At 33.1% G+C, this 18,717-nt stretch overlaps 1 protein-coding gene across 1 annotated transcript; it reads left to right on the top strand.

Moving 5' to 3' along the window:
- Positions 1–7,985: 7,985 nt before the first annotated feature.
- LOC116134514 lies at positions 7,986–11,694 on the top strand. The gene is made up of 6 exons (XM_031420207.1): positions 7,986–8,133; positions 8,233–8,739; positions 9,790–9,945; positions 10,053–10,190; positions 10,296–10,337; positions 11,280–11,694. Exons 1-6 carry the CDS (start codon positions 7,986–7,988, stop codon positions 11,342–11,344), a joined length of 1,056 nt encoding a protein of 351 aa, XP_031276067.1. The 3' UTR covers positions 11,345–11,694.
- The last annotated feature ends 7,023 nt before the right edge of the window (positions 11,695–18,717 follow it).

The raw sequence follows: 18,717 nt of genomic DNA, 5'->3' as shown, positions 1-18,717 counted from the left end.
GTACTTTATAATGATACGAAGTAAGAGGTAATCTTCATTATAGCCATATCATAATAATATTTAATTAAATAGCTTGTATAAGTTTATTCCTCTAAGCTATAAGTGACGGAGCCACTTATGGCTGAGTGGGGGCTCATGCCCCCATGAACTTGGAATTTTTTTTTTCCCATTTCTTTTTTTTCAAGGAGGACCTTATTTATTTTATTTTATAAAATAATTTTAATCCCAGAATACTATAATTTGTCTTTTTCTTAAGGTTAATTCCTAACTATATATTTAAGTTTGTCTTTTCCTTCCCCTCACTGAATATAGACTATTGAGCAGATCAACAAAAAAGGCCCTGTATTTTATTATTCCCAAATTATTATTATTATTTTTCTATCTTTTCCCTAATCAAAATAGTGGTATTAATTGCTTGAATGCTTTAGAAACCAAAGATAAGATATCATTGTATAATAGTTTTTGAGAACTAGGCATAAAGTAACATTTGGAGACTAATGGATAAATGACAAATTTATTGTACATATATGAATCCGACAGTGCTTTTATGGTTTTTTAGTATAGAGCCTTTTGAAAATGATAATAATAATAATAAAGACCTGAAATCTCTTTTGATAACAACCTGTTCTCATGAGATACTCGATTCAAGAATTAAGAAGTGGAAGAATATTATATCTTACCCTTTATCCTAACTCCCTATCTTGTGTTTGTAGTAGATGGTTGAAATGGTAACTTTTGTCTTATAAGAAAGTTCTGAAATAAAATGGTAACCTTTGGCTTATAAGGAAGTGTTTTGTGAAACTAATGATAATGTACTCTTTTTTCTAGTTTGTGTTATTTTTTTTTATTAAATTTAGTTTTAAACGGGTTTTTCTACTTTTTGTTTTTCCAGTGTTTAATTTTCTTAACTTTTTTGGATTTATTTTTCTAATTATTTAATTCAGACCTTTTTCATTTATTTTACTAGTCTTTTCAAAAAAAAAATTTTTTTTTTATAATTTTATCAATTTAGAATTTAGTAACTATAACTAAAATTTGCAAGAAAGGGATTGTTGAATTGACAAAGGATATATAAAGAGACAAACAATCAAAAGTGTAAGAATTGAGAAATTAAAATTACATTTGCCTTTCATGTCAATTGATAAAATACTTACAGTGATGAAATAAATAAATGAAGCAATAATTAAACAATTTGTCCCTTTCTAATCAGAATATTTTATAAATTTGATGTGATGTGATCTAAATGAACCACACAAAATCTAGAGGGGTGAATCAAATAAATCTGGAGGGGCTCGAATAATTTTACCTAAAAATACACACAAGTAGTTTAGAATCCAATTTTTTTAAAATTTTTGGGTGCCACCCCAAGGGAGGTCGGCCAGTGGCCACTTTATGTGGGCTAATCTCTTCGAAATCGGTCAATGGCTGAAAACGCGGATATTTCAATGCAAGAAATTTTTGGGACGCTTGGTTTGACTTAATTAAAGAATTCCAAATCTTACACGTTAATCCAATTTCTTATTTGTTACAATGCAAGAAAATGCTGTCTCACTAACGACAATTGATTAAGTTTTTTTTATTTTTCAAATTTGTCTCCTTATTTACCGGAGAGATATAAATAATTCAATAATTCATGATGATTTTTTATTGATGATTTTTTATTTTAATAAACTGTATTGGTCATGATATCGATCATTGATCAGAAGTCACTCCAATTCTAGATAACTATAAACAAGAAAAAAATAATTATATTATAGCAACACTTTGAAAAAGATGTAGATTTATAAAAACAATCAGCTGCCACTAAGCAAAATTTTTGGCGAGAGGTTAAGTATCATATTAGTTTCAAAATGATACTCTTTTAACATTATATCTATATCCACAATTTGTTTTTAGCAATAGATATAATATTTGGCCAACATTTGGTGAAGAAAGTAGGGTGTCACATTTTTTAGGTCAGATCCCGACCAAACGTCACCTTCATTTCAACTAAAATTTATGTAAATAGATAGATCATTTAAAAACAACCATTTCGGTATCAGTTATTTTTCAGAAGCCAAAATCTAGTCACTATTGTCTAGATTCCAAAAACCGATTAATTAATTTCTAACTTGTAATGTTTTATATAATTAACTAGAGAATATACTTCAAGAAATATTATTAATCATTAATGTAATTTAAAAAATACTATTATAATATGAAATTATTATACAATTAATATATTTGTCCATCACTAACATTTTCTCTTTCTAAGAAATTTCCTTGCAACTCATCAATAATTTCAACAAAATTAAACCCTTCATACATGAAGTTGTTAAATTCTCATGATTTACTTGACAAAGGCTTGCAAATTAGAGTCTACTACCAATGAGGACACCATCACTCACACTTAATTTTGCAAATATTTGATCGAAACATTAAAGTAGAATTTTTTTGATATTATATTGTTTTTAATTAATTAAGGTTACATCACCACTTACCGTCTTTACCTAACTCTCAGGTCCTTCCCAAATGTAAAGGATTTTGCCTAGTTTTCGGTTGTAAATTTCTTAGAAGTTTGAGTTTATACGTCTTTCATGTGTGGATGTAAGTTTTATGCCCAATCATGTTAAATTATTTTCTGTTTTTTATAATTAGTGATTTATTCAACATTTATTAATTTTAATGTTGGTGTATTGAAAATTTGAAGGTATGTTTGTTAATTAATTGGGTAATGCTATGGGTACTAATGGATTCTACAAACTGGTGTACTAACTTAAAGCATAGTACGGGTACCATGCGCATAGTACAGGTACTATATGTGATTTTAATAAAGGTTAGTACATTGGTTAGTAAAATCCGTTAGTACATACAATATTATTCTAATTATAATGAATTGAATCATAGGTATGACCTTGCTTTTCAAATAAATGACTTGTAATATTAGTTAAGTTTATTTTTATTTTATTGTATTTGTCAATCACTTGTTTATCCTTGTATTTGCCTATATAAGAGCAACTATTTAATTATAACAATTAGCTTATGAAATATATGAAATTGATTTCTTCATTTGAGAAAACTTTTATGTTCTTGACTGTGCATTCTTTATCCAAGTCTTGGCAATGAGATTTGGTAGTGACTCAATTCAAGTTGGTGGAGTAATACTTTAGGCTTAAAGTGTTTCTACTTGTCTTGGTCCGGATTTGCAAGTAAGTGTGATTTAGTCAATGTTTTTAATTTGGCCGAATTTCTACTTGATTTTTGGAGTATGTTGTAATTAGTTTATTGATTATAATGAATTGAATTAAATTTATAAATGGAATCCTTATGTTTGTGAATATCATTATTAAATTTTTAAGATTTGTTTAATAAGTGTATAACCCTAGTTAGTAAATACACGTTTTATACGCGTATTTACGTACTTTTTAAATGGGTGCCTAATTATTTCGAATTTTTGATATATCCGTATAATTCGCATATTATACGCGAATTATTCGCGAATGATTGAAAAAAAAAAGGAACTGATTGAAACGACGTCGTTTTGGTGGGGGAAGAAGAAATAAAAATCAATGGAAATTAAATAGCCGTTAGAAGAAGAGTGGAATGTGACAAGATCTAATTATTTTGTTCAAATTCAGAATCCCAAAGCAATCTCTGACGTGTGGGGTCTAAATTAAGTGATGATTTATTAATAACATGGGATTATAAAATCGAAATAAAATACTAATTAACCCAACAAAAATTATCTGGGGTTTCCTAATAATAATTATTATAAAAATACAATTATATTGTCTTCTTTTGTAAGGGAAAAGATTGAAAAAGGGGTTTTAGATTAGATTAATGATATTAAAATAATCTTATTCTTTATGTTAAATAACCTTAAATAAGGTTTAATTATTATAAAGAATAACTGATATTCAACCTAGTAATCTAGTAGTCTTAACTTTTATTGAATCAAAATAAATAAATAAATGATAAACAATTAAAGTCATATATTATGGGTATTGTAACACTAATATTTTATATAGATTTGTGAGACAAAATTTTAGTTCTTTATTTAATATAATTTAATGGATTAATGGAAAGTTAAAATTGGTTGCATTTAATAATAAACTTGTCAAGTTTTAAATTAATAAAGAATTATGGCTAAATATTGTGTTTGAGTCTGAAGACTACAATTTGAATATCAGTTATTTTTATAATAATTATTATTTAACCTTATTTAAGGTTATTTAACATAAAGAATAAGCTTATTTAACCAGGTAATCCATAAAAGTATCAAAACTAAGATTGATATTGTCGTATTTTTCAAAACGTATTATTGACAATGCACCGTATTAAACCCGTACAGTATTTTTTCCGCACCCAAATTTTATGGCCGAATTTTTATAAACGTATTTTTCACCGTTTGTCGTATTATACCCGTAAAATTCCCGTACCGTTTTTTTGACGTACCCGTATTTACTAACTAGGTGTATAACCAGGATTTGCACTCAGCTGAGCTGAGCTGTACATTTGTCCAATTTAAAAGGCTAGGTCTTTATGCGTTCCCGTTCGGAATTAAATTATCTTTTGGTCCTTGTCTTTAAGCTAAATCCCAAGTTTCACCCTCTCTCTCTTGCGTTTTAAATTTAACAACTCCAATTTCCCCATTTATTAATTAAATTAAATTATTATAGGAAGTTGATAGAAATTTTCGTTAATTTAAAATACTGAAAGAGGAACAATTCAATATAAAATATGTTTATTATATGTATTTCTTAATTGACCAATATATGAATAATTTATGATGCATTTTCATGTGAATTCTAACAAAATGTTTGGAATATATTTTAGAGTCATAAGGAACTATTAGTGAAAATTAATAGTTATTTCTATTGATTTATTAGAATCTAATAACGAACTTTGACCCCTAATTAAATATTCTAAATCATATATTTTAATTAATTAAGGTTATGTCACCACTCATCATCTTTACTAACTCGTAGATCCATGCCAAACATAAAGCATTTTCCTTTTCTTTCCACCGCAAAATCATGTGTCTCATCATTTTCTTAAGATTCTAATTATGCTTTAATTTCCACCTTATTTTGCTTTACTGTAGCGTCCACTTCCTTTTCCTCGTTCGTCAAAAAGTTTAGAACTATTAGTCCCCCACTAGTAGGTCCATCCCAAACATAAAGCATTTTCCTTTTCTTTCCATCGCGAAATCATTGTGTCTCTCCTTTTCTTAAGATTCTTAATTTTCCTTTAATTTCCAGCTTTATTTGCTTTTCATGTATCGTTCACTTCCTTTACTTCTTGTACATTGAATTCAATTTCAGGATTATTCTCATAGAAAAGTAACCAAGTTCTCTTGCTTTCGCTCAAACTCACCGTTCTTTTACTTTGACATATCTATATTCATTTCTTCTTCGCGATAACTAAATCCATAGCATTTGGGTTGAGCCATTGTCTCTGAACTCTTTAAGGAGTTGTTTGAGAAATTGGCATTTGTGGTTGAGCCTCTGTAATATATGCTCGTTTGTCTTGAATCTTATAATTGATTGTCACCGTATTTGTAGTTTTGATAAGGCGATAGAAGTGCATAGATGGATCTTGTTCCATTTCCAACTCCGGAGCCAAAATCACTGAGATGTATGCCAGTGATTCCAATAAAGGAACCACGAAATTGGAATACAAAAGAATGCTCATGAATTTGGGACAGCACAAGGTAAGAATGCTCTGAATTGGGACACGCAAGGTAAGTATAAGTCGGAGATCATATTAAGTGTATGTTGCATAGTATTCTCATATCTTTCAAAAAACTAATATTACATATCGATAGATTCATAGATACATAGTACTTATATCATGTATACATAATATATTGAAATTAATAGTGAACGGAAAAAAACTAGAAAGGCATCTATTCACCATCCAATAACTCAATAAGCAAAAAGGGGAGACGAACCCACTTAAATGAGCCAAGCTGGAAATAATATTAGGGGTGTTCAAAAGAACCGATGGGAATTGGAACCGGCGGTATGGGGTTTGGTTTCGGTTTCTTACCCAGAACCCCGTCAACGGGTGTAATTCTGGATCCAAATTTTGGAACCATTACTATGCGGTTCCTGTTCCGGTTCCTACAGTTAGGAACTGAAACCCAAACCAGGAACCGAGACTAATATAAAATAAAATTAAAGAATAGGGGGGTTAACAAAAACTTTTGTAGAAAAAGTAATGTGGATACATTATATTCATATTTCATAACATTAAAGTAAGTTAGTTTGAATTTGAGAATCTAGCTTACAAAGCAATGGATTTTGTAATTTTGAATTTAAATTTGTAATTTTATTTTTGTTAACAAGTGCCAGGTGGGGGTTGGGGGGTATTTGTAAGTTTTTAAGGTTTTTTTCATTTTAAAAAAATTTGGGGGTCATGTAATTTTACAGGGTACTCAGAACCGAAAACCGTTTTACATGTTCCGGTCTGGGTACTTAGTTCTGGTTCCAAATTTCAAGGAATTGTCGATTCCGATTTTGGTTTCGATTTTTCAAAAAATGCAGGATCCCGGAACCGAACACCCCTAAATAATAGTGAACATATATAGTAAGTTAAAAGACTAATACATAGTACTCTTTCTTTCTTTCTTTCTTTCTTTTTTCCTTTCTCATTGTACAGAATTGGAATTAATAGTGAATGAAAGAGTACAAAAGATGATATACTATCTATAAAGTCTTTGAACTTACCTTACTCTTTCAGTGTTGATTCATCACTCTTTTGACTTTCAATTTTTTTTTTCCTCGTGTGTTTATAATTTGAATTAACAGTGGATGGATGAGTATAAAAGAGGATCATGTTCAACCATCCAGTTCTTCAGTTAGTGAAAAGAGAGATGAAACCACGCAAATAAGCAAGCTGATACTGATGAAATAACAATTGGGAATGGGATGTTGGAAGTCAAAAGAGTGCTGAAATAGTAATCAAAGCGAAAGGTAAGTTAAAAAACTATATAGATATTACTTTTACCTCAAAAATATTCTCTATGCACATATTTTGGAATTAATAGTGAACAGAAAGATTAAAGAAGGCAATCCTGTCAACCATCCAATAACTCGTCAGCAGAAAGGGAACTAAACCACTCAGACAACCAAGCTGACTCTAAAGAAACACGAAAATTTGGAAAATGAAAAGAGAAGAGGTAAGTATATATACATTTGGGTTTTTACAGTTGGGTTCCATTATCAAGTAGAACATGTTTGGACTTGGAATTTTGATATACATAATTCTTCTACCTCATATTTTCTCTCATGTGTATGTAATTTGGCATTGATAGTGAGCAGAAAGAGATATCATCTTCGACGTTCCAAAAATTTAGGTCGCAGAGAGATAGACAAAGCTGGTCCTAATGGAAAAAAGCGAAATTGGGGAAAAAGTAAAAGAAGTGCTGAATCAACACGGAAAGAAAAGGTGAGTTCAAAACTATATAGGTATTACTTCTACCTCCTACTTTATCTCATAGTACATATACAATTTGGAATTAAAGTAAATAGAGGAGAAAAAAGGCAGTCATTTTCCACTATCCAATACTCAGTTAGCATAAGGGAAGACGAAACCACTCAAACAAAGCAAGTTTATCCTAAAGAAAGCGAAATTTAAAAAAAAAAAAAAAAAAAAAAAAGTGATGAATCGGCATTGAAAGGGACACGTAAATTAAAGAGTAAAGGCTATATAGATAGTACTTCTTTCTTCTTCCTTCTTCCTTTTTTTTTTTCTTCTCATGTGTACATAATTTGGAATTAATAGTAAATGAAAAGAGTACAAAAAAAGGCGATCATGTTCAGTTAATAAAAAAGGAGATGAAACCACAAAAATAAAGAAAACCGATTGTGGTGATCAAATAACTGAAATTTCAGAAAGTCACGAGTGCTGAATTAGTATTGAAAGGGAATGGTAAGTTAAATACTGTATAGATAGTACTTCTATATCATATTTTTTTCTCGTGTGTACATAATTTGGATTTAATGCTGAACGGAAACAGTACAGGAACTGATAATGTTCAACCATCCAATAACTCGATTGGCAAAAAGGGAGACAAAACCACTAGTAGAACGAAGCGAGTTGATCTTACAGAAAAAACTGAAAGTGATCAATCAGTACTGAAAGGTAAAGGTATGTGACTCGGATAAAAATTGAAATTTCATGGTATTTATAATAAATTTCAAAGTCCTTTACCTACATTTTCACATATATATTATTTGGAATTGATAGAGAACAAAATGACCGAGGTGATAATAGCTGATAATGCTCGGTTCAAGCCATTAATCAAGGCTGTATGGGAGCAGAATTGGATACTTTTACTAGATTTGGTAGATAGAACTCCTGGGGCGTTGACTGAAACTGTTTCGGAAATTGGGGATACAATTTTTCACATAATTAATAAATCAGGTGCTCCCACTTCGATTATAAAGAAGCTTGCATTCAAGATCGAAGGAGAAGAACTTCAAAACTTGAGAGGAGTGTTTGGCCTATCTGTTATATCCCACGCTGCTATTTATGGCAATGAAAACGCTGCAAGAGTTTATGTCCTCAGGTACCCAGAATTTCCAAATGTAAGGAACGAAAAGGATTATCTTCCAATTCATGATGCAGTAGACTATGGCCAAGAGAGAGTAATTCAGTATCTTCTGTCAAAAACAAAGGTCCCTTTGGATGACGATAAAGGTGTTAAACTGATTAAAGATCTGATCAGTTCCGGTCACTATGGTAAGTGCAAAAGTAATTTTCTTATTTGTGATATGGTTAAATAACGTTAAATTATCACATTACCACTTTTATTATTATTATTATTATTATTATTATTATTATGACAAATATCGATAACATGAAGAAATTTTTTATTAAAAAATAAGAAAGAAACGATAAGGGACATAAAAAAAAAAATCACTATTACTTGATATAGATTTTTATTTTAATCAATTTAATTTGTGATTAATAATTAGCAATATAGAATATAATATAATCAAGGAATATATCCTGACCATACAGGAATAGAATGAGTTACAATGTAGGGGTGTTATAAAATAAAATAAATGGGGAAAATTAAAATGAGGGCACATGTTTATTAAAAGACAAAAATATGATATTTCATGGTATAAGATCATTTAATTTAACTTTATAAATAGTGATGGCAATGGCCAGGCCGGGATCGGGTACCCGTTGTCCCAGGCTCAACCCCGACCTCATGACAATGAATGAGAGTATAATTGATTTCTCCATATATACCATTACTCATATTTTTTTGTTAAATTAAATGATCTTATACAGTTAGGTGTCCTTTTTTATTTTTATTTTTTGGCTTTTTTAAACATGTATCCTCATTTTGATTTTCTCACTAAAATAAATCAAAACTTCTTAAGGTAAATTGGGGTAAGGAGAGGATCCAAATTGACGTGGATTCAATTATTACCTTATAATTAATATCCGTTTGATATCTTCTTGCATTATACAAAGTCAACTTGTATGTATGAGTTAGCATGCATGATGCATATCAGTGTAGCATCCCTCGAGCACTCAAAGGTTGTTGAAAGGCCTCGTTAATTTACCATTCTTCAAATCTGGAATTTGTATCATTCTGCACCAACTTAGGTTGACCATATATATTGTCTTGGCTTTCTTTTATTAGGTTTCTTTCATGTGTTCACCTCAGTGGTCTAGTGAACAGAATTTTTCATCCTAGTCTGACGCTGTCTACGTTACAATTTTCATTCTTACAACAAAACAATTGCCCTGCTAATTAATTTGTATTCATCTCTACTCCATTTACAGGTATAGCGTTAGAATTATGGGAGCGACATCCAAAGTTAGCTCTTGAAAAGAATTCAGACAGAAAAAGTATATTACAAATATTGGCTGGTAAACCTCTAGCTTTTAAAAGTGCGGGTAGGAATCGCCTTGGGTTTTGGAGAGGCTTGATCTATGATTGTTAGTAACAACATTCTTCCTCTGTATTTAATTCTCATGCCTTATAGATTCAGTTAAACGCATCTGTTATATTCACATGCTCTTCTTGTTGTTGCCTATCTCTGCAGGGATTCCTCTGCAAGAGGAATATGTTCCTCACAATGAAAGTAATACTGGGGACATAGAAAACGCGGTAAAGTGTTCAGATGAGTTTAAAGAATCCAAATATTTTGGACCTGTTCGTCAAATAATCTATGCTTCATTTGGTTTGTTCACCTCCTATCTATCTATATTTTAAATAAGTAGTCTTTTGAAATTGATTATCCTACAAACCAATACAGTTTGTAATAGCACTCCTTTGTATAACACAGGTGCTTTGCGCCAAATGATATGGCATGTCCTCATGCTGCTAGGTAATTGGCAATTTGGCATTGAACAATTCTCTTAATTAAATGGGCTGAATGACTTACGCATACCCAAGGTTTGTCGAAATAATAAGTTGGTATCTAAAAGGTTTTAAAACGACAAATAAGTACCTTCCGTCATGTTCTGTTAGTGATTTTTGTTTGATAATAGTGAAAAGAGTAGAATGCCCTTGAAAGTTTGATATTTTAGTTTTTTATAAATTTAAAAATTTTAAAAAAACCCCTTAGGTTTGCTAATTTAACTAAATACCCCAATATATAAAATTACAAAAACACCCCCACCACCTGCAGTGCCAGATTCCGACCGCCACCGTCGGGATCTGGCCGAAAAATTGCTTTACGACACAGGCCCATCAGATCTATGTCGTAACGCGTCGATCTGGCATTTTCTGACCAGATCCGTGGCTGATATGACCAAAAAAGGCCAGATCTATTGCCAGATCTAGCCGTCGGGGCTGCAATATGGCCGAAAAATTGTGTTACAACACAAACCCATCGGATCTGTGTCGTAACGGGTCGATCTGACATTTTTCGACAAGATCCGTGAAGGATCTGGCCGGAAAAGGCCAGATCTGGTTGGCGAGGCCGAAAAAGACCAGATGGAGTTTTGCGGCCTCAATGGCCAGATATGGACGTAGATATGGCCGGAAAAGGCCATATCGACGCGTTACGATACAAATCCGAAGGGTCTATGTCGTAACGTAATTTTTCGGTCAAACTTTCAAGGGCATTCTAGTCTTTTCACTATTATCAAATGAAAATCACTAACAAAACATGACAGAAGGTACTTATTTATCGTTTCAAAACTTTTTGAATACTAACTTGTCGTTTTGATAAATCTTAGGTATGTGTAAGTCATTCTCCTATTAAATGGAGTATGTTGAAGTAATTCTTTACCTTCTTTCATTGACTTGAGTTGTTTAATTGCAGTCCCAGACATCAAAGAACATTCGCGATATAAAGTTGACACATACACAAACCCTTACAATTGTTAGAATCTTGTGTCACAATGACATTACGTGGAATGGTAAAGAAGCCGTTGCAACTTTCTCATCGCCATTTGTTAAAGCTACAAAACTTGGGATTTGCGAGATTGTCAATGAAATTCTGAATGCATATTTCTATACCTACTGCTACAAAGATAATGATTACGGTGTACTGCATATGGCAATTTCACATCACCAAGAAAAGATTTTTAAAATTATAAAAGAAACGAAATTTTTTAAATTATCAACCTGGACAGCGGTCAACAAAGGTGGAAAAACGGACAACCTCTTGCATTTAGCTGGAAAGTTGGCATATTCAAGTCAAGTCTCCGGTGCAGCATTGCAAATGCAGAGAGAGATACAATGGTTCAAGGTGAATATATAATCCTGCAATATATATATATATATATATATATAAAATTTATTGACTTCAAATGATTATTTTATTCTTGCCTCTATGCCTTGACCTTACTTCCAACAACGGCGGTACTTTCATTTCACATATAGGATTATAAATTTATAATTTCACGTGCAAGAGGCATAGAAATCTGGCATTTTACTACTCTAAAGTCTCCTTTATTTTTTCTGGCCTCGTTAATAATTTTTTTTTTATAACATTTAATTCTTCTGTAACTATTGGAGATTTTTTTGTTGGAGAATCAAATTTATTGCTGCTCATGCTTATGCTAGTTAGAGATTTATCTTCAGGCAGTGGAAGGTTATGTCCATCCATCCCTTAAAGAGCAACAAAATGAAAATAATAAAACTCCTGGAGAAGTCTTTACCGAATAAGACAAAGAATTGGTTAAACAAGGTGAAAAATGGATGAAAGGAACTGCTACATCATGCAGTGTTGTAGCTGCATTGATAATAACTGTGGTTTTTACAGCAGCTTTCACCGTACTAGGTGGTAACAACAATGATGGGATACCCAATTTCTTGTATGACACAGCTCTCATAGTCTTTGTCATATCAGATGCGCTTGCACTCTTTTCTTCCACGGCTTCAATGGTGATGTTCTTGGCAATCCTCACTTCACGTTACGCAGAAGACGACTTTTTGGTGTCATTGCCAACGAAGTTAATCATCGGCCTCATCACCTATTCTTTTCTATTGCAAGCATGATGGTAGCATTTGGTGCAACCATTTACACATTTGTTTCTCATTCATGGAATTGGACTGTCATTCCAATTTTAGTACTCGGATGCCTTCCAGTGACCTTATTTGCCATGTTGCAATTTCCTATCTTGGTTGAAATTTTCTTTTCCACTTATAGACCAAGCATTTAACATAACCGCTAATAAATAAATAAATTTAGGATGTCACGTTGGCAATAGCAGCCGCACAAGTTCTTCCTCACTCCACAGAAGTTCTTACTCTAGTGAATAAACTTGTATGAGGTGTTAATTTCATCTCCTTTAGTGTGGTAGAGTCATTTATTTTTCTATCGTTTAATGTGAGGTGATTATTTCAAGGTTGAGGCACTTCTTCTTCTTCTGCTTATTATTATTATTATTGTTTCCTTGTAAGCCGTTTATGTATTTATCTTCTTCTTCTTCTTCTCCTAAGGTTTGTTTAACTTATTATAATATCAGTTTTGGGTTTTAAAATGCCTAATTTCATGGGCATACCCAAGGTGTTGGGCAGACCGCAGCCCACTTACAAAAATAGAATGGTTAATTTAGCACAACACCAAGGCCCATTTTGTCTAAATTATAGCGACTAATGATAATTTTATAAACTAATTATCAACAAATATAATTTTAAAAAAATTTCTTTCATTTACAAAGAAAGGAGAAATTCCAAATAAAAATAGAAGTTACTAATTGCATTAAATGATGGTAATTTATTTAATAAACAAATGCAATCCAAAATTAAGTCTTATCCTTAATGAATAATCATTCTAAGTAAATGCCATCTTACAATGAACAAGTCAATTAATTTATAAACTAACTTAATGGATCTCCGATAACAAATTTGGGATCACATTTTGAAAGCAGAAAAGAAAATTAAGAAGTGTAACAACTCCTCTTTAGTACTATTCTTATAATACGTACTATGTAAAATATAGATATGTATATAATATGAAAGATAGTGGGCTCAAATTTTTCTTTACTCATAAAAATATACTTCTTTACAAATACAAAATACCATGTATTAAAAACTTTCTAATTAATACAAAATATCATAGCTGGTGGACAGTGGTGCCAATACTCTTCGCTCCTCGACGTCCATCCGACCGCTGCTCCTAAATCCTGCAAAACAGAGAAGAACAACGGGGTGAGCACAACAATGCTCAGTAAGTAAATCATCTACTACCTGTCCCCATAACTCACTCTTTGGTTCTTTCCTTACTCGACTGTTCTGCTATTTCTATTTCTCACTGTTTTTCTCTTTCTTTCTAATACTGTTATTCTCNTTTTTGCATTTAATTTTGGCAATTTATTTATGCTTTACTACTTGTATTATTATATTCAATAAGCTAGAGTTAGAGTTTATGTTTCCGTTGCATAACAAGAGGGACATCAGGCACTGGATTGCTTTAATCGCATTAATTATTCTTTTCAGGGACATCATCCTCCAACTGAATTAGCTGCTATGGTTGCTGAGGCCAATACCACCTACCTTAATCAGCATCAATGGTACGCTGATAATGGTGCGAATAGTCATGTTACTTCTGATGCGGCTAATTTGGCAACTTCTCAGCCTTATGAAGGCACTGATACCGTGGGTGTAATGGGGCAGGTTTGATAACCTCACGTACTGGCAATACTACTATTAAAACTTCTTCCTCTACTCTTACTTTAAACGATGTTGCTTATTGTCCTCAAGCCTCTGCCCATCTTCTTTTCATTAATAAATTTTGTAAGGATAATAATGTGTTATTTGAACTTACTGGTTCCAATTTTTCTGTGAAGGACCTCAAGACGGGGGACACGCTCCTGAAGGGGCCCAGAGATAGAGGATTGTACCCGATCAACCTACAACAGCTATCATAATCTAAACTTCATGCTTTCTCCATGACTGTTAGGGTCAAGGCCTCTACCGCTACTTGGCACTATCGTTTGGGACATCCTTCGTCGTCTACTTTGCATCATGTTCTTCATAATTATTCTCTCCCTGTTAGTGATTCATTCAATAAAAAGTCCATTTGTGTGTCGTGTCAACTAGGTAAGTCTAAGCAGTTGCCATTTTCTGATTCCTCACGAGAGTCCACTGCTCCTCTAGAGTTAATTCATTCTGATGTCTGGTCCACTTCCACTCCATCTTTGAGTGGTTGTCTCTACTATGTTATTTTTATTGATGACTTTACTCGCTTTTGTTGGCTATATCCCATTTCTCATAAATCTCATGTTTATGCGACGTTTGCAAATTCAAAATTTTAGTAGAAAAGCAATTTAGTTATCCCATTAAGCAATTACAAAGTGACAATGGTGGCGAATACTGTTCCACCATTTTTAAACAATTTTTGAGTAATAATGGGATCTTTCATCGGCTTTCTTGTCCGCATACCTCTCAAGAAAACAGTCTTGCCGAGAGGAAACATCGTCATATAGTTGAAATGGGACTCACTCTCTTTGCACAATCTGGCTTACCTAAGAAATTTTGGGTCGATGCTTTCTTAACTTCCATTTTTATCATTAATCGGTTGCCCACTAAAGTTCTCAAGTTTTCTTCACCCTTTGAATGTCTATTTCATCTTCCTCCAGATTTTAGCTATTTTCGTTCCTTTGGGTGTCAATGTTTTCCATTTCTTCGACCTTACATGCCTAATAAACTCTCTTACCGTAGCACACCATGCATTTTCATTGGTTATTGTTCTAATCAAAAGGGATTTCGATGCTATGATCCTTCCTCCCGACGTGTGTATATTTCCAGAAATGTGATCTTTGATGAGGCAGTGTTCCGTGCTCGTGTACAATCTCCTATCATGGACTTTGGCAGTAGCGTTCCCTCAACAGGTAATTCTCCACCCTTACTTCTTTTTCCACCTTCACACATTTTTCCCTCATCTTCTCCTTCCACTTCAATTTCACCACCCCACACTACTCCAATAATTCCTACTGACCATGACTTCTCCATTCCACCAGACACTCCACTAGACATTGCCTCTCATGTTTCCTCTTCTCCGAGCAACATCCTTGAGCCCCCACCTACTGCTCCTACCAGTTCAGCCCCTTCTTTTCACGTTGTCACTAGATCATAAATTGGTCATCTTAAGCCCCACACATACTCTGATTTTCATCTCTATTGCTCAACACGTCACCCCCTTCGAGTTTTGCATGCAGGTGTGATTATTTTCGAGCCCCGTTCCTATGCTTAAGCTGCCACTATTCCTGAATGGCATTCAGCTATGGAGTCTGAATTCCAAGCTTTGTTAAAGAATCAAACCTGGACTTTATGTCCTCGTCCACCCGAAAAAAATGTTGTTCCAAGTAAATGGGTTTTTAAATCCAAACGCAGACCAGATGGAAGTATTGAAAGACTCAAAGCATGACTAGTTGCAGTTGGTTATCTCCAGCGTAGTGGTATTGATTTCTTTGACACATTCAGCCTAGTTATTAAACCTTCCACAGTTCACATGGTACTCTCCCTTACTGTCTCGTTTCATTGGGACATTCAGCAACTAGATGTGTCTAATGCTTTCCTTCATGGAATTTTGGATGAGGAAGTTTATATGGTTCAACCTAAAGGTTTTGAAGATCCTACCAATCCATAGTTTGTGTGTAAGTTGCATAAATCTATTTACGGATTAAAACAAGCTCCTCGAGCTTGGTTTAATCGCTTATCCACTGCCCTTTTATCTATTGGATTTGTAAGCTCTCAGGTTGATCACTCTCTTTTCACTTATCACCGTGACTCTACACATGCCTTCCTGCTAGTTTATGTGGATGACATGCTCATGACGTCTAATGTTCGGTCGTTTATTGATGAGCTGATCTCTAATCTTCAGCTAGACTTTGCTATGAAGGACCTTGGGCAGTTATCATACTTCTTGGGTATTAAAGCTACTTGTGATTCTTCTGGCTTACATCTTCAGCAGACAAGATATATTATTGATGTCTTGGATTGTGTCAATCTCATTGGCATATGTCCTTATCGTGCTCCATGTATTTCGGGTACTAAGCTATCCAAATTTGATGGCGACCCCCTGCTTGATCCTTTAGAATATCGTCACACAGTTGGTGCCTTACAATATCTAACTCTCACTTGTCCAGATATCGCCTACTCCGTCAATCAACTTTGCCAACATATGCAAGCACCAACTACAGCTCATTGGACTGCAGCCAAGTGTGTCCTACATTACCTAAAAAATACTTTGGACTTTGGCCTCTTTTACAGACCTGGTTCTTTCTCTATTAACGCATATTGTGACTCGGATTGGACCAGTGATCCCAATGATAGACGTTCAACGTGTGGCTATGGTGTTTTTGTTAGTCCCAATCTTATTTCGTGGTCGATGAAGAAACAACCAGTGGTCTCTAAATCAAGCACTGAGGCTGAATATAGATGTCTGGCTCTCGTTACAGCTGAAGTGTATTGGCTGCATATGCTGTTATGTGAACTGCAAATTTCTCTTGATTCACCTCATGTTATCTGGTGCGATAACATTAGTGCCCTTGCACTTGCCTCCAATCCTATTTTCCATGCACGTTCTAAGCATATCGAGGTGGACTACCATTTTTTGCGTGAGAAAGTCGCACACCGAGACATTATTTTGGAGCATATTTCAACTTCTATTTAGCCCGCAGATATTTTCACCAAAGGGCATACAGCTGATAGATTTTGTTTCCTTCGTGACAAACTGGCTATCTGCGATCTTCCCGCTGATTTGCAGGGGAATGTTAGTGATAACGATGATGATCATTCAAATATTCAAAGCCAAATCAGTGAGCTACGTTTCCGTTAAACCAGTGAGCTGCATTTCATCTATCTTATATTTGAATGTTTGTAATATATGTTTATCTCTTGTAACAGCCTTAGATTTGAATGTTTGTAATCTATGTTTATCTCTTGTAACAACCTTAGCTTTTCTGAGGTTTTGATCTCATCTGAATGTAATTACTCTGGTATAAATATACGCATATACTCTGTATCTGGTAAGTTTTTCTAGAACAGTTTTGCTTTCTTTCACATACTATTCTAAATAAAATGATCAATAATGTTCACTACAAATTAACCGTAGTAACCAAATTAAAGAATTGATAAATCTGTTACGTAAAAACAAAGTGCATGTTGTTTATCTGAATTGATGAACACTTCCTTTTCTCACTTCTGAGAAGATAAGTAAATCAAAGATGGAGACAGAGAATGAATGAACAAAATGCACGAGGACCAAGTAAAGAAGTAACATCAGAAAAGTAATTTCTTTTTTCTCAAAGTCAAAGTTATTGACTTGATTGAAAAATTAAATAATCAGCAAAGTCAAAGAAATTTAATTGTGTATAACTGATCAAATGTTTAAGAAATATTTTTTAGATTGACAACTTGTCTCAAAAATCAAAATAAAAACATAAGAACTAATTTTAATAATGATAATTTTCATTTCTTTTTTTGTATATTATAATAATATAAGTTTAAATTTCTAATGAAAGTAACAAAGTCTTATTGATTTCATGTTTTAACGATCGAATTTCAAGTATAACGATATTAAAGTCTAAAGTTGTTCAATTGCAGTCTGATTCTAAAAATGAGTCTAGTCCTATACATGTAATGATTTGTCTATTAATAAAAGCATTTCTGTTTTTGTAAAATTATAGTGTAATGATTGCCTGATTGTTATTAAAACTGAATAAAATTACATGACTTTGGCATAGAAGACTAGGACACCCTCATCCTACTGTAATGCATAAAATCCTCTCTGCACTACCTCAGCACTTACAATAATTTCTTAAGAAATCAAAAACAGTAGAAGATCCTTCATTTACATTTTGTGATGCTTGTCAACTAGGAAAACTTCACCTACTAGGTTTCTTACTTCACAATCACAAGCTACTGCTACCTTCAAATATAGTGATGTATGGGGTCCTGCTCCCTTACCATCTTTTGAAGGTTTTAGATATTATGTCCAGTTCTTAGATGACTATAGTAGATATACTTGGTTATTTCCATTTAGAACCAAAGCTGAAGTCAAATCCATATTTATAAAATCCAACATCTTGCTAAAAGACAATTTGGGAGCAAATTGAAGTGTTTACAGTCTGATCAATGAGGAGAGTATACAACCCTTCATTCTTATCTTACTGAGTTAGGTATTCAATTCAAACATTCCTGTTCTCGTATACATCAACAAAATGGTAGGAGTGAAAGAAAGCATAGGCATATAATAGAAACAAGGCTTACCTTACTTGCACATCCTTCAATGCCTTTTCAATTTTGGT

Source organism: Pistacia vera, unplaced genomic scaffold (assembly GCF_008641045.1).
Source record: "Pistacia vera cultivar Batoury unplaced genomic scaffold, PisVer_v2 Contig289, whole genome shotgun sequence".
In the NCBI taxonomy this organism is placed as follows: domain Eukaryota; kingdom Viridiplantae; phylum Streptophyta; class Magnoliopsida; order Sapindales; family Anacardiaceae; genus Pistacia; species Pistacia vera.
Note: the sequence above shows the minus strand (reverse complement) of the source record. Positions and strands in the feature narration are given on the sequence as shown.